The sequence below is a fragment of the Loxodonta africana genome, chromosome 5 (assembly GCF_030014295.1).
Source record: "Loxodonta africana isolate mLoxAfr1 chromosome 5, mLoxAfr1.hap2, whole genome shotgun sequence".
NCBI lineage: Eukaryota > Metazoa > Chordata > Mammalia > Proboscidea > Elephantidae > Loxodonta > Loxodonta africana.
In genome coordinates, this window is record NC_087346.1 from 56,666,653 (window position 1) to 56,681,604 (window position 14,952).

At 40.4% G+C, this 14,952-nt stretch overlaps 1 protein-coding gene across 1 annotated transcript in view; it reads right to left on the minus strand.

The window, feature by feature from the left end:
• BMPR1B (bone morphogenetic protein receptor type 1B) overlaps positions 1 to 14,952 on the minus strand; it is an 82,980-nt gene that overhangs the window by 48,638 nt on the left and 19,390 nt on the right. Inside the window, exons 2-3 of the mRNA XM_003410395.4 lie at positions 7,285 to 7,387; positions 6,678 to 6,780 (exon numbers count right to left, since the gene is read on the minus strand). Coding sequence (XP_003410443.3) covers positions 6,678 to 6,780; positions 7,285 to 7,387 — 206 coding nt within the window. The remainder of the gene's footprint in view (positions 1 to 6,677; positions 6,781 to 7,284; positions 7,388 to 14,952) is intronic.

A 14,952-nucleotide genomic window follows, 5' to 3' on the forward strand; every position in this document is an offset into this window, starting at 1 on the left:
TTTCTATGAAGAAAGTATAGTATATATGAATAATAATTCCCATATTTAACCATTTAAATATCATATATAACAATTCCTATATTAAATATTTAATCATTCCACTTAAAAAGTTATGTAAATTTTATTTTGTGAAAGCCAAATCAGAATATTCCATTTCTTATTCCTCTGGTCATTTCATTTTAACTCCAATCCATCACTTATTTAAGTGCTTATTAATAAAAATTAAACAAAGTGACTATACATGATTTTGGAAGAAAAAAAAAAACTTGTCTACCCTACATTCTTCTCACAGTATCTTGATCCAAAACAAATCTCATCGAATTCTCCTGACTACCCCACATTGTCTCTAAGAAAACCCTGGACAGAAAGAAAAGATGGTTTGGTTTGGTAGGTATTTATAACTATACTTAGCACTCTCTGATTTCTAATAACAGGATCTCATCTAAGCCTGTTATTACTTACAGCCTCATAAAACAGACAATTTCTCATAAGGTTTATCGTTGAACTTTTTTGGAAGAGGAATTATTTAAGAACAATCAGAATAACAAGAAAATAGTGAGCTGGATTTTCAGCCTCCTAGTTTTTTTTTTTTTTAGTCTTTTAAATAACATAGTCTCCTCTTTATAATAATTTGACATATAGGGCATTGCCCAGTACATTGGTTCTCTAGGTGTGGTCTCCGGGCCAGGAGTACTGGCCTTACATGGGAACTCCTCTGTTGCTGTTAGGTGCCATGGAGTTGGTTCCGACTCATAGTGAGCCTATGTACCACAGAACAAAACACTGCCTGGTCCTGTGCCATCCTTACAACTGTTCTTATGCTTGAACCCACCACCGTTGCAGCCACTGTGTCAATCCATCTCATTGAGGGTCTTCCCTTTTCCATTGACCCTGTACTTTACCAAGCATGATGTCCTTCTCCAGGGACTGATCCCTCCTGACTGCATGTCTAAAGTATGTAAGATGCAGTCTTACCATCCGTGCTTCTAAGGAGCACTCTGGTTGTACTTCTTCCAAGAAAGATCTGTTCATTCTTTTGGAAGTCCACGGTATATTCAATATTCTTTGCCAACACCATAATTTAAAGGCGTCAATTCTTCTTCAGTGTTCCTTATTCGTTGTCCAGCTTTTCACATGCATATGAGGCAACTGAAAACACAATGGCTTGGGTCAGGCACACCTTAGTCTTCAAGGTGACATCTTTGCTTTTCAACACCCTAAAGAGGTCCTTTGTAGCAGATTTGCCCACAGCAATGTATCTTTTGATTTCCTGACTGCTGCTTCCAGGGGTGTTGATTGTGGATCCAAGTAAATAGAAATCCTTGACAACTTCAATCTTTTCTCTGTTTGTCATGATGTGCCTTATTGGTCCAGTTGTGAGGATTTTTGTTTTATGTTGAGGTGTAATCCATACTGAAGGCTGTGGTCTTTGATCTTCATCAGTAAGTGCTTCTAGTCACCTTCACTTTCAGCAAGTAAGGTTGTGTCATCTACATAACGCAGGTAGTTAAGGAGTCTTCCTCCAGTGCCCCGTTCTTCTTCACATAGTCCAGCTTCTAGGATTATTTGCTCAGCATACGGATTGAATAGGCATGGTGAAAGGATACAACCCTGATACACACCTTTCCTGACTTTCAACCACTCAGTATCCCCTTGTTCTGTCTGAACAACTGCCTTTTGATCTATGTACAGGCTTCTCATGAGCACGATTCAGTGTTCTGAATTCCCATTCTTCAAAATGTTATCCATAATTTGTTATGATCCACACAGTCAAACGTCTCTGCATAGTCAATAAAACACAAGTAAACATCCTTCTGGTATTCTCTGCTTTCAGCCAGGATCCATCTGACATCAGCAATGATATCCCTAGTTCCAAGTCCTCTTCTGAATCCGGCCTGAATTTCTGGGAGTTCCCTGTCAGTATACTGCTGCAGCAGTTTTTGAATTATCTTCAGCAAAATTTTGCTTGCATGTGGTATTAATGATATTGTTCGATAATTTCCACATTCAGCTCGGTCAGCTTTCTTAAGAATAGGCATAAAAATGGATCTCTTCCAGTCAGTTGGCCAGGTAGCTGTCTTCCAAATTTCTTGGACTGGACAAGTGAGCACTTCTAGCACTGCATCCATTTGTTGAAATATCTCAATTGATATTCCATCAATTCCTGGAGACTTGTTTTTCACCAATGCCTTCAGTGCAGCTTGGACTTCTTCCTTCAGTACCATTGGTTCCTGATCATACGCTACCTCTTGAAATGGTTAAAAGTTGATTAATTCTTTTTGGTGTAATGGCTCCGTGTATTCCTTCCATCTTCCTTTGATGCTTCCTGCGTCGTTTAATATTTTCCTTATAGAATCCTTCACGCCTTAGAAATGTGAATTACTGGGGCCCACCAGATCTACTGAATCAGAAGCTCTGGGTAAAGCCCAGCAATTTGTATTTTAACAAGCGTTCCAGGTGATTCAATGGTTAAAGGGCCCAGCTGCCAGCCAAAAGATCAGTGGTTCAAACCCACCAGTGCCTGGCTCCATTAAAGATTACAGCCTAGGAAACCCTATGAAGCTGTTCTACTCTGTCCTATAGGGTACCTATGATTGGGAAGCGACTTGACGGAACACAACAGCCACATGATTCTGATGCACTTAAAGTTTGAGAACCACAGACCTAGTATACAACTGAAACTTAATAAATATTAGAGGGAAGAAGGGAGGAAGAAATAAAGAGAGGGAGGAAAGAACAAACACCATATTCTCAGAATAGAAACTAGTACATAACTGAGAAAATTCTAAGTACACAAGAACATATAATATATGAAAAGCTTTAAAGCAGGCATACTGATTATTTATCACTATGTAAAATGGCTAGCTATTATTTATTTTGGGTTTTCTGACTCTAAATAAGAAATGCATTTGAGAATGCCAGTTAGAGTTTTCTAAAGACTATTCAACGAGATAAAGTTACTGGCCCATTTCCTAACTCCACCACCTAACTCTAGCTGTGTAACCCTGCACAGAACTTAACCTCACTATTCCTCAGATTTCATGTCTGTAAAATGCATAACAGTACCTTCCCCATAGGGTTGTTATGATTAAATGAGTTAGTATATGTCAATTACATAGAAAAGAGCCATAGTAAGCCCTCCCTTCACATGATAATCTCCACTGGTCTTAGATCAAAAAATAGGAGTCGTTGATCTGGGCCCATACCTTCAGAGAGGCCTGCTCTGGTACCCTCCAACCATGCCCTTGTCACTGAGCAAGGGGTCTGTAGGACCAAGGGAGTGTGTCCACCAGAGCCTGTCCCGCCCCATTTTTCATTGAAACCACTTGCCAGTGTCCAGAACTCTGGAATTCCTTGTCTAAATGGCTTCTGTGCAAGTGTTCAGGGATAGCGAAGCTCTTTCTCACACCTGACCTCCCAAGAGTGGACTAGGCAGCTGGTGTGTGTACCCTGATACCTGAGGGGTTGCCCAGAGGTGACCAAGGGGCAGCTGCAGCAATGGGTTTGGGGAGAGTATGAACCTGAGGACTGGGGCATACACACGCATGCACGAGACCACTCATAGTGTTAGACAAAACTAGGGGTGGGTCTCTTCCCCACTGCTCACACCCCACCCCCATATCAGAGTAAACAAGTACAAGAATTCAAGCATCTTAAATACCAAGCTGGCATTTCCTGTCATTATGAAAGTATATTTAAATTAGGTTGACAGAATGTATTTTATTTACCAGTCTGCTGTCTTGGTTTATGAGGTTTTAATACACAGGCAAATGGTATGTGGACTTTCATTGGTACTACTGCCCCAGCCCCACAAAAGTTAGGGCTGGGCCTCTGTATTAACGAAAACAGTTAAAATTAAAAATATCAACAGAAGATGGTCACATGTGTCTTTGATATCATCCCTGTTCTTTATTTTTGGTACTATACATTCCCACATATATCCAATATGGCTACAATGCAAATGTTTCTAACCAAGGCATTATTGATCTTCAATAAATGTATATAGTACACTTCCAGTAAGCACACTGTGGATATGTATAGGATAAAGACAAAAAATTAAAAAAGTAGCAGCTCTGTGGCTCTGTGGTACAGCTATGTAAAAATGCCAGTGCTCTCAGATCACAGTCTGCAGTGACTTTTACTACCTCAAAAGGATGAGGTGGAATCTGTAGAGACTTTGCCTAGGCACTGCTTAGGACTTCTCAGGGCTCAAAGCCTTAAACTTTAAAGCCACTTAACTCCATCCAAGCCTACCACTTGTATAACCAAAAAAAAACAAACCCATTACCGTTGAGTCGATTCTGACTCACAGGGACCCTATAGGACAGAGCAGAACTTCCAGTGAGCACCTGGTGGATTCGAACTGCCAACCTTTTGTTCAGCAGCTGTAGCGCTTAACTACTACACCACCAGGGTTTCCATCACTTGTATAATACTCCGTATAATGCACCAGCCCCTCCTGCATCTCATTTCCATACTGCACTGAACCAAGGACTTGTCTTCGCATTTGTGCCCATTTTTCAAAGTCTTTTCACTGTGTCCTGTAGAGACTTTTTCTATTATTTTACAAAGACTCTATATTCTCAACCACCTCAAAGAATCCTCCCTCATCTTCTTGATCCTAACTAGAATCTGGCGCCATCTAGAGGACAGTAGATGCACTGCAGCACCATCAGCACTTGAGAGTCAGAATTTTCCTAAACTCCATCCATTGCTAAGACACATGGACTTTCACTTGCATACCAAAAAAAAACCCTTCTCCATGAAGGGCGAGATTCTAAAATCTCACACTTCACCTTCCTTTTAAATCACTCCTTTCTCTCCACCATCCCTTATTCCCCAAATCATAAGCCCTATACCAGTGCTATTCAAACTGTTGTCCAGGGACTGCCTACTTTTATATCTGGTCCTCAAAGGAATAACTATAGAAATTAAGAGTAAACATTTAAAACTTTTACAAATATGTGACATCAGTGGACTCCTCTTTAAACACAGTGTTGTCGAGCTCACATGGTGAGAGACAAGCAGCACTAGCTGCGTACGCTAGCCATATGCTAGGACCACACTGAAGTCCTGTCCTACAGAAAGTGAGTCCAAATTTTAACGTGCATATGAATCACTTGGGAAATCGTGTTAAAAGTATGGGTTCCAAAAAAGAAAAGTGGAGGTTCAATAAATGTGGGCTGAGGTCTGAGATTCTGAATGTCTAATACACTACTAAGTGGTACTGATGCTGCTGGTCCACATAGTATTTCAAATAGAAATACTGTAGACAATTTAGTTATAAAGTTTCCCCCAATCAGCTATGCTGTTTCATATGCTTGCATGTTCAAGTGTTTTTCAAATATTACAAAGCAAACCTCTGCACATCCTAGTGCCTCTGTTTAGAAGAGCTGTTACTCACAAGCTGTGTAACCTAGGAAAAGTTAATTAACTTCTCTGTGCTACAATTTCTGGATCTTTAAACTGGCAATAATAAACACAAGCACCTCAGGGTTATTGTAAGGCTCAAATGAGTAACTTAACAGCACAGTGCTTGGCTCATGTTAGGTATTTTTATTTTTTAATTTTTATTTCTGTCTTATCAACTTTGCAAACTCCTGCTTATCTTTAAAATTTCAATTCAAGTATCACCTCTATGAAGTTTTCTTGATATCCTCCTACCCCTGAGAGAGCTGGCAATTCACTCTTCTGTGTCCTTAATATACTTTACAATCTAATTCTACTACCGAGATATTCATGACCAAATATCATTTAAGTGTTTACAAGCTTCTCTCTCACATCTCAGAGTGAATGTCTCAAGAGCAGGAACTTTCTTCATTAATATTTGAATCTATAACACCTAGCACATGGCCTAGCAAAAACAATCACAAAAAAAGCAACAACTGTGTGTGACTTATTTGAATTATGAATAATCAATCATATATAACTTTCTAGGTTATAGCAGGAACAAATGCTGTAACATGTTATCATCAAAACCATGAAACACCATTACATTTTGTAGGAAAGATTTCCTCTTCCCAAGAAATATAATCAATCATGAAGAATCATTTTAAATCATTCCTATAAATTGTAGGACAAAAATTTTTTTTTTTTTATGAGAATTACAAATCATTTATTTTTGTGGTGAGAGCAAGGAGGAGAAAAGGAAACATGAGGGTTGTTTTTAACTAACATAGTCTTTTTTCAGTGAATAACACTTGAATGTACAAGTTTTATGAATATATTGATAAAAGATTTGCCTGAAAAGTCATTAGTATAGAGAAATGAAAATGTCATACAGCAAATAACCTTTTCATCCTTTATGAGGTTTTAATTTCGAGAATGAATGCTGCAAAATGGTAATTTTTGAGTAAAGGACAATTTCTAAATAACGTTCAGAGGTAAGCCTGCCCTACTGTCCTGCCCCACATCCCGAGGGCTAGGAATGGCAGTTTTCTGAAGGCAAGTGGGGAGCAGTTAACAGTAATAAGAATTGTAAGAGTGAAGCCAGGTAGAACTATTTTCCCAACTGTTTCCAACAACAGTTCCATTATGTCCCCTTGCCTCAGTCCTCCACTCCAGCAGTGGAAAATGGTACAGACGGGTTAATCTGAAATAGAGAAGTGACTCTTGTTTTATTTTCATTATGCCTACAGCTTTTCTAGCTGGAAGACCTTCCTTGCCTTACGCCTTACCTCTGTTTTTCAGTGGAGGGAGTGTAGGGTGTAAATCTTTATTACACTCGTTCCGTTCTGTGCAGCATTCAATTGATCTTCTCTGATGGGGAATGGGAGTGTCCTATAATTGAATCGAAACAGCTTTTAGTGGGTGTCCTCTAAATTTCAAAGTCACATTATCTAAAATTTAAGAAATTAGCACTATTTGGAGAATTCACTTCAAATTCTGGTAATTTTACTCACAGATCTTGAAAATCTTTTCAGTTAGGTAGTTTATTTCAAATTATCATGTATTATCTTACTGTAACTTTTGCATTTCAACAAAATTACTATTATATTTGACTTAAGGCAATTAGCAAAACTGGAGTTTGAGCAAGATGATCTAAGGGATCACTAAGCAAGAAGTTAACAGTAAATTAAAAAGAATATTTGATTTTAAAATAAAAGGAGAACTGGGCTAATGAGAGTTTTCAAAATTATTTTCCAAATTACTAAAAAAAGACTTGCCAAGAGAAACAACTGCCATATTTTGCTTGCAATTTGACTGTTTGAAATCTAACCAAAAAAAAAAAAACAAAAACCAATGGGGGGGGAAAAAAAAGTGAAATCAAGTTATCTTTCTTACCCGACACTGAAAATCCGAGCCTTCTAGTCCTAGACATCCTGAAGTGACCACAGGCATCCCAGAATCATCTTCTTCTATCATTGTGAAACAGTATCCGTCTGTGCTAGAGACCAAATAGGCAAAGTAAGTATGTGTGTGTATGTATGTGTCTCTTGGTCTGTCTCTAGGGAAAAGGAGAATGAATGCTTATCATTCGTTACACTACAAACAGAAGAATCTTGATGATCACTGCAGGCTGCAATCTGTTAAGAAGACCCCAAATCTCCCTGTTATGAAAGTGGATTTAATTGTCAAAAGGATATATACTTCTTAAAACCAAACAATAGTTTAGCTTAACTAGTAAAGAATGCCTGCCTTGAGTAATGTGCTCTTTTAAGACCTATCTATATGGGATCAAATTGACAAGAGAAATTCAAAAGATTAGACAGAAAACTTATGGGGTTGTGAGTTTATGTTAATGGGGGAGGCACAATCAGGAAAAGGAGAGTGAGAATGGTTGGACAACTTGAAGAATGCAATCAATGTCACTGAATTGTACATGTAGAAATTGTTGACTTGGTATATGTTCTGCTGTGTATATTCTTGACAACAGATAAAATAAATTAAAAATATATGTACAATATATCCTCTGTCCTGAAACTGGATAGAAAAAGGATCCAAGATTTCCATATATGATATACCATTAATTGCCAACGATAACTGTATTTACCAATTACAGAACATCTGTTTTGGCACTTCATGGGTATCCTATTCACACATCTAGACAAACAACTCTGTGACGAAAGTAATTCTACTTTCATCTTCTATGTGAGGAAACTTAGGCACAGAAAGCTTGAGTAATTTCTAAAAGGTCATACAGCTAGTGAGAAGCAGATTAAGGATTTGAACCCAGGCAGGCAAAGTTTATGCTGGCTACTTACTCTGAACTATTGGATTACATTTCTCTCCTGTTTGGATAAGAATAAGCACACAAACGTGAAAAAAGGTAGGAAGGTAGAGTGGGCATAGCATAACTGAGGTGACTAAGATTTTGCCATTTGGTACTTCTGCTTCTGGTCTGGGCTGTCATATGAAGAAATTAAGCATTTGTTGTAAACTGTCTGATTGAGTTGGGGGTGGGGTAAAGATGGAAAATAAGCAAGAAGGGGTTTTGGCAAATGAAACTGGAAAGCAAAGAACCAAAATTTTTTAATTATATTTGGTTTACTACATTAAAAATTCACTTATTTTATGTCACTAAATCCCCTCAACAATGAGAAAGTAATAATATAATTATTTCTATATCACAGATTAGGAAATAGAAGTTATAAGAGTTTAATAAACTTATAAACCAAAAACCAAACCCACTGCTGTCAAGTCAGTTCTGACTCATGGTGACCCCGTGCGTTACAGAGCAGAAATGAGCTCCATAAGGTTTTCTTGCCTGTAATCTTTATGGAAGCAGATCACCAGTCGTTTCTTCCATGAGTAGGTTCAAACCACCAACCTTTAGGTTGGCAGCTGGTAGCCAACTGCCTGAACCACATGGGGTCGCCATGAGTCAGAATCAACTCAACAGCAACAGGCTTGGTTAATAAAATTACACGTGGTTACAAATCAGTTATGGGACCACGCCTTGAATCAAGGACCTCTAGCTTCATTCCCACCTGTTTCCCACTATCTCCTCCTGGGACTAAAAGTGAAAAACAATAATTGTTATGCATAAACTATTTATAAACATATATTTCTGTCTTCACAATTTGTGTGGTGAATGCCAGCAGACTCCCAATGTTAAGCCTTAAGCCATTATTGCCACATCCTAACAAATAAAGTACTGAACTGTATCTCCATTGTTTTCTCATACATATTTATGTTCAACATCCATGACAGATGTGACAATGCCGTCCTAAAAAGTCAGGGGAAGAAAGCTCTGAGAATGATATTAGCCATGATTTGTGGGTTTGTCTACTCTGTATTAGCGGTAGCAGCATTTTGCCATACATCAGCCCTTGAGTTATCATCAACACCGACAGGAGTGTTTACTTGGTCTATAAGCCTCGAGTGCTTCAAAATACTTCAGTTTACAAGAACCAGCACAGCAAAATTCAAACATACTAATGAGTAGAGTTGAAGGGCCAATGATGAATCTCTTTATAGGACTAAGGTCAAATGCATGAATATTGTTGTGGAAGGAAGATTGCTTCTGAATAGCCCATGCTTTGGATTCTCTCAGGCTTTTGAGTCAATTTACTTAAATTACTATGAAAATCTACAGCATGTAAACACTGAAGGCAACAAGTAAAACAGTAACCACTGTGGAAAACAGTTTGACATTTCCTCAAAAAGTTAAACACAGAGTTATTATATGACACAGCAATTCCACTTCTCGGTACATTCCCAAAAGAGGTGAAAACAGGTGTTCAAACAAAAACTTGTACACAAATGTACATAGCAGCACTATTCGCAAACCAAAAGGTGGAAATAACCCACCATGAATGAACGAATGTACGAATAAAATGTGCTATACTTATCACCTGAATTTAGAGACCATCTCAAGAACAGATTTGACGCTTTGAACACTAATGACAGAAGACCAGACGAGTTGCAGGGTGACATCAAGGACACCACACATGAAGAAAGCAAAAGCAAAAGGACCTTAAAAAGACAGGAAAGAAAGAAAAGGCCAAAATGGACATCACAAGAGACTCTGAATGTTTTCGAATGTAGAGTAGCTAATGCTAATGGAAGAAATGATGAAATAAAGAGCTGAACAGTCAAAGGGTGGCTCAGGAAGACAAAGTATTAGAATGAAATGTGCAAAGGCCTGGAGCTGGAGAACCAAAAGGGAAGAACACACTTGGCATTCTTCAGGCTGAAAAAACTGAAGGAAAAATTCAAGCCTTAAGTTGCAATACTGAAAGATTCTATGGGTAAAATATTGAACAACATGGGAAGCATGAAAAGAAAAAGAAACAAGAGAACACAAAGAGTCAGTGCACCAAAAAGATCTGATCATATGGTCAAGAACTGATGGTACTGAAGGAAGAAGTCCAAGCTGCACTGAAAGCATTGGTAAAAAAGCAAGGCTCCAGGAATTGACAGAAAGCCAGCTGAGATGTTTCAACAAACAGATGCAGTCCTGGAAGCACTCGCTCATCTACGCCAAGAAATAAAAGAGACAACTACCTGGTCAACCAACTGCAAGAGATCCATATTTGTACCCATTCCAAAGAAAGGTGATCCAACAGAAATTATCAAACAATATCATTAATACGACATGCAAGTAAAATTTTGCTGAAAATCATTCAAAAGCAGCTGCTGCAGTACATCTACAGGGAACAATCGAAATTCAATCCAGATTGAGCAGAGGACATGGAATAAAAGATATCACTGCTGATGTCATATGGATCTTGGCAGAAAGCAGAGAATACCAAAAAGAGGTTTACCTGTGTTTTACTGATATGTAACTTGTGGATGATAACAAATTGTGGATAATGTTTTGAAGAATGGGTATTCCAGAACACTTAACTGTGCATAGAACAAGGGGATACTGCATGATTTAAAACCACAAAATGTGTATGTCATGGTTGAATTCTTTCACCATTATTTATTCAATCTGTATACAGAGCAAATAATCTGAAAAGCTGTACTATATAAAGAAGAACAGAGCGTCAGGACTGGAGGAAGAGTCATAACAGCCTGCGATACACAGATAATGCAACCTTGGTTGATAAAAGTGAAGAGGACTTGAAGCACTTACTGATGAAGATCAAAGACTGTAGCCTTCAGTATGGATTACACCTCAACGTAAAGGAAACAAAAATCCTCACAACTAGACCAATAAGCAACATCATGATAAATGGACAAGACTGAAGTTGTTAAGGATTTCATTTTACTTGGATCCACAATCAACACCCATGGAAGCAGCAGTGAAGAAATCAATGTATTGCATTGGGAAAATCTGCTGAAGACCTTTTTATAATCTTAAAAAGCAAAGATGTCACTTTGAGGACTAAGCTGAGCCTGACCAAACTCAAGGTATTTTCAACTGCCTCATATGCATGCAAAAGCTGGACAATGCATAAGGAAGACTGAAGAAGAACTGAACTATGGTGATGGCAAAGAATATTCAATATACCACGGACTGCCAGAAGAATGAATGAACCTGACTTGGAAGAAGTACAAACAGAATGATCCTTAGAAGCAAGAATGATAACTTTGCCTCACATATTTTGGACAGGTTACCAGGAAGGACCAGTCCCTGGAGAAGGACATCATGCTTGGTAAAGCAGAGGGTCAGCAAAAAAGTGGAAAACCCTCAATGAGATGGATTGACACAGTGGCTGCAACAATGGGCTCAAGCACAGCAAGGATTGTGAGGACGGCGCAGGACTGGGCAGTGTTTCGTTCTGTTGTTCACAGGGTCACTATGAGTCGGAACTGACTTTACAGCACCTAACAGCAACAACAAAATACTTACAATGGAATATTATGGAGAAATAAAAAGAAATAAAGTACTGATACATGCTACAGTGTGGATGAACCTCAAAAACATTATGCCAAGGGAAAAAAGCTAGACACAAAAGGTCACATGATTCGACATACGTGAAATATCTAGCATAGGTAAATCCATAGAGACAGAAAGAAAATTGGTATTTGCCAGGAAAGTGGGGTAATGAGGGAAAAAAAAAAAAGACCGCTTATTTGGTATAGTTTTTTGGAGGGCTGATAAAATGTTTTCCAAGCTGACAGAGGTAGAAGTTGCACAACATTTATGAACGCACAAAATGCCACTAAACTGTACACTTTAAGGCGGTTACTTTTGTTTTACAAATTTCACCTCCAAAAAAAAAAGCAAAGGTGTTTGTGGAACATCAGCGGGATCATTTGGTTAACTTCTCAAGAGATTTTTAGCGTGCCCAAGTGGACATATACCAGCAAGTAAATACCTGGTTTAAAGCTTTGAGGAACCAAGTAATACTCTTTTTAGGCAGATTTGCATACAGAGACTGCAAACTTTAACTCTTCTCAGTCACTGCAGATTTATGGTCCCAAAGTTTTATAAGCAGCCTTCTGGTATCCAACTTGGTCATTAGTGGTTGCAGAATGGCTAGAGACTCATTTCTTAAGGTGTTTAAGATTTCACTGATGGTGTCTTTATTTAAGGTGCTGTACTTAGTGTTTTATTTTAGTGAACACAGTAATGATGAGGTCCATGGGGTGGTGGGTATACCCAGTAATCAGGTTGGGTACCATGTAGATGTGGATCTGGGTTGGCACAGGTGGTGACTGTTTTCCATCCCTGGCCCAACCTCCCTGATCACAGAGGACACTGAGACCTAAGCCTTTACCCAGAGATCCCAGTTTAGACCCATGGCTTTAGGGAAGAAAGCATCAGGGGGTCACAGGTCGAGTCAGCACTTTCAGTTGGGCCTTCTCTGAGCTCCAGCTTGCCCTATGTGGGGCAGTCACCCCTCAGTCATAGCTGCTAGCACTGACTGGGCCGCTGATGACCCTGTGCCTAACTCTTCCTATACTCCCCTGCTCACAGGTCGGCATCTCTATCCATGGCTCAGTGGACTTGGCAGGGCTAAATGGGGCTGCTCCCAGCAGGCCTGCCCAGCAGGAGAAATTGTTGCTTCCTAAACAAGGGCCTTTCCTTTTTGCCAGTGGATCTGGGGGAAAGCCAGAGGAACCCCTGTTCCTATCCCAGGCAAGGCCCCATGCTTTTAGGGTTCTGTGGACCCCCAGTTCTCAGTCAGGACCCCAGCACTATCATGTTGCACACCTGCCCCCATCAAGTAGCGACAGATGGGAAATTATGAAATCCTCTAATGCTCAGGATGGCAAAAGGGCCTGAAGGGGCAGAAAGGGAAGGAAGTGGCCTCAGAGGGGTCCCTTATGCCTCCAGGGCTGATTCCCAGCACCGTCTCTGCAGAGCTCCACGTAGGAGATTCACAGGGAGGAGGAGGACAGCATCATCTACTCCGTCTACCACAAGAAAGGGGGCATGAAAGGCTGGTGCAGGTTCTTATGAGTGTGGGGGGCGGGATCCCCACTCAGGGCTTGAAATGGCCAGAGGGGGCCATGGGGACCAGACACTGCCCTGGAGACCCCCAAGCTTGCTCCCAGGGCTTTCCTCTGGAGTGGCCCCCAGTGGCCTCCTAAAGGAATCTGGCCACCACCTTCCTTCCTCCCCAGTCCCTACTGCTCAACCCCTGTCCCAGCCAGGTTCCAAGTCTCTTTTCCCATATTTGTGGCAATATCAGAAACATCTTTTATACTGTTTTCTACTCTCACTAGCCTATTTTTGCATTTTGCTACTGTTTTAGTATTTAACTCCCAACTCCAGGCATCAGTTGGCTGGTCTGTCCTTCCACACCTCCCAGGCTCATATATCCTCATGCTTAGTAGGCTTCTTTTTACCTGGAAACAACAGGGCTCATGCTATGATATACCTTTTTTCTGCAACTTGCAGTCTCATGAAACACACCATAGTGTTCCCTCCAGATCAGGAGCTGTGTCCTGACTTAGTTGCAAAATGTTCCTGAAAAGACACTGGTTATGACAGTAATTGAGCCTTTCACTGCTAGTGGCCCTGGATATGATCCTTTCTGCTACCCTTTCAGCAGAGCTGCAGTGAACACGTGTGTCCTCATATACTGACCCTCACCTAGGACAGACTCCCAGGAGTGGGATTTCTGGGTCAAAGGATATGCACATTTAAAGTTAGGATCACTAGAGCCAGACTCCTTTCCGAAATACCTGTAGCAGGTATCCTGCCTGGCCTGGGTATTATCATTCATCTTAATTTTTGCTGAAGTAGGGTTAGGGTGTCCACTGGAACTGCTGGGTAGCTTTGATGTGCAGTTGCCCCTTGAGAAACTGAGCCACATCTCAGTTTTTTTTTTTTTTTTTTAATATCAGCTATTTAGATCCACTCTCCCTGAATGGTCTGTTCGGATCCTTGTTCCTATGGGGGTCTTTCTGTCACATGCCGTCCCTGCCCCACCCCCCGCCCCAGATCACCAGGACTTAACTTTTGGCTGGATCTGGGACCATCACAGCCTCAGGCTCTCAGTATTCCCTTCAATGTAAAGAAAGAAAAATCCATGTCTTTTTGCAAACAAAGGGGAATCTCACGGGGTATATGTGCTCTGTGCACTGTCTTCACATGGGGAGGGAATGAGCTTGCACCAGACTCTTCCCCTCATGTAAGGCCTCACATAGCACAGAGGGAACATGACATAGTTCTAGCATCAGAGGGCTCTGAGCTCTGACCACATAACTTTGAGCAATCACATTACATTGCTAAGTCTCTGTCTTCTTATCTCTAAAATGGGGATGTTTTGTGAGGGCTCACTGGGATAATGCTCTTAGTATAGGCAGATATCAAAATGATTTGAGGTTTCTAATACTTTTAACCATGCCCCACCTCAAATTCTACTTTGAAAGCTGAAAACCATTTTCTGCTGGAGACACTCATGTACCACCTCCTACCACAAGTCCCTGAGCACAGGAATCCCAGTGTAAACTCCGGCCCCCTACACACCTGGCAGTTCAGGGTGCTGCCTGTGACTGTATGTCCCTTCTCTTCCCACCTTAGTGTGTCCGTGGGTCAGCCCTAGACCTGGAAGAGACCTGTGTGGTACAGACCATCAAAGCAAGCACACTCAAGAAGCTGATGGA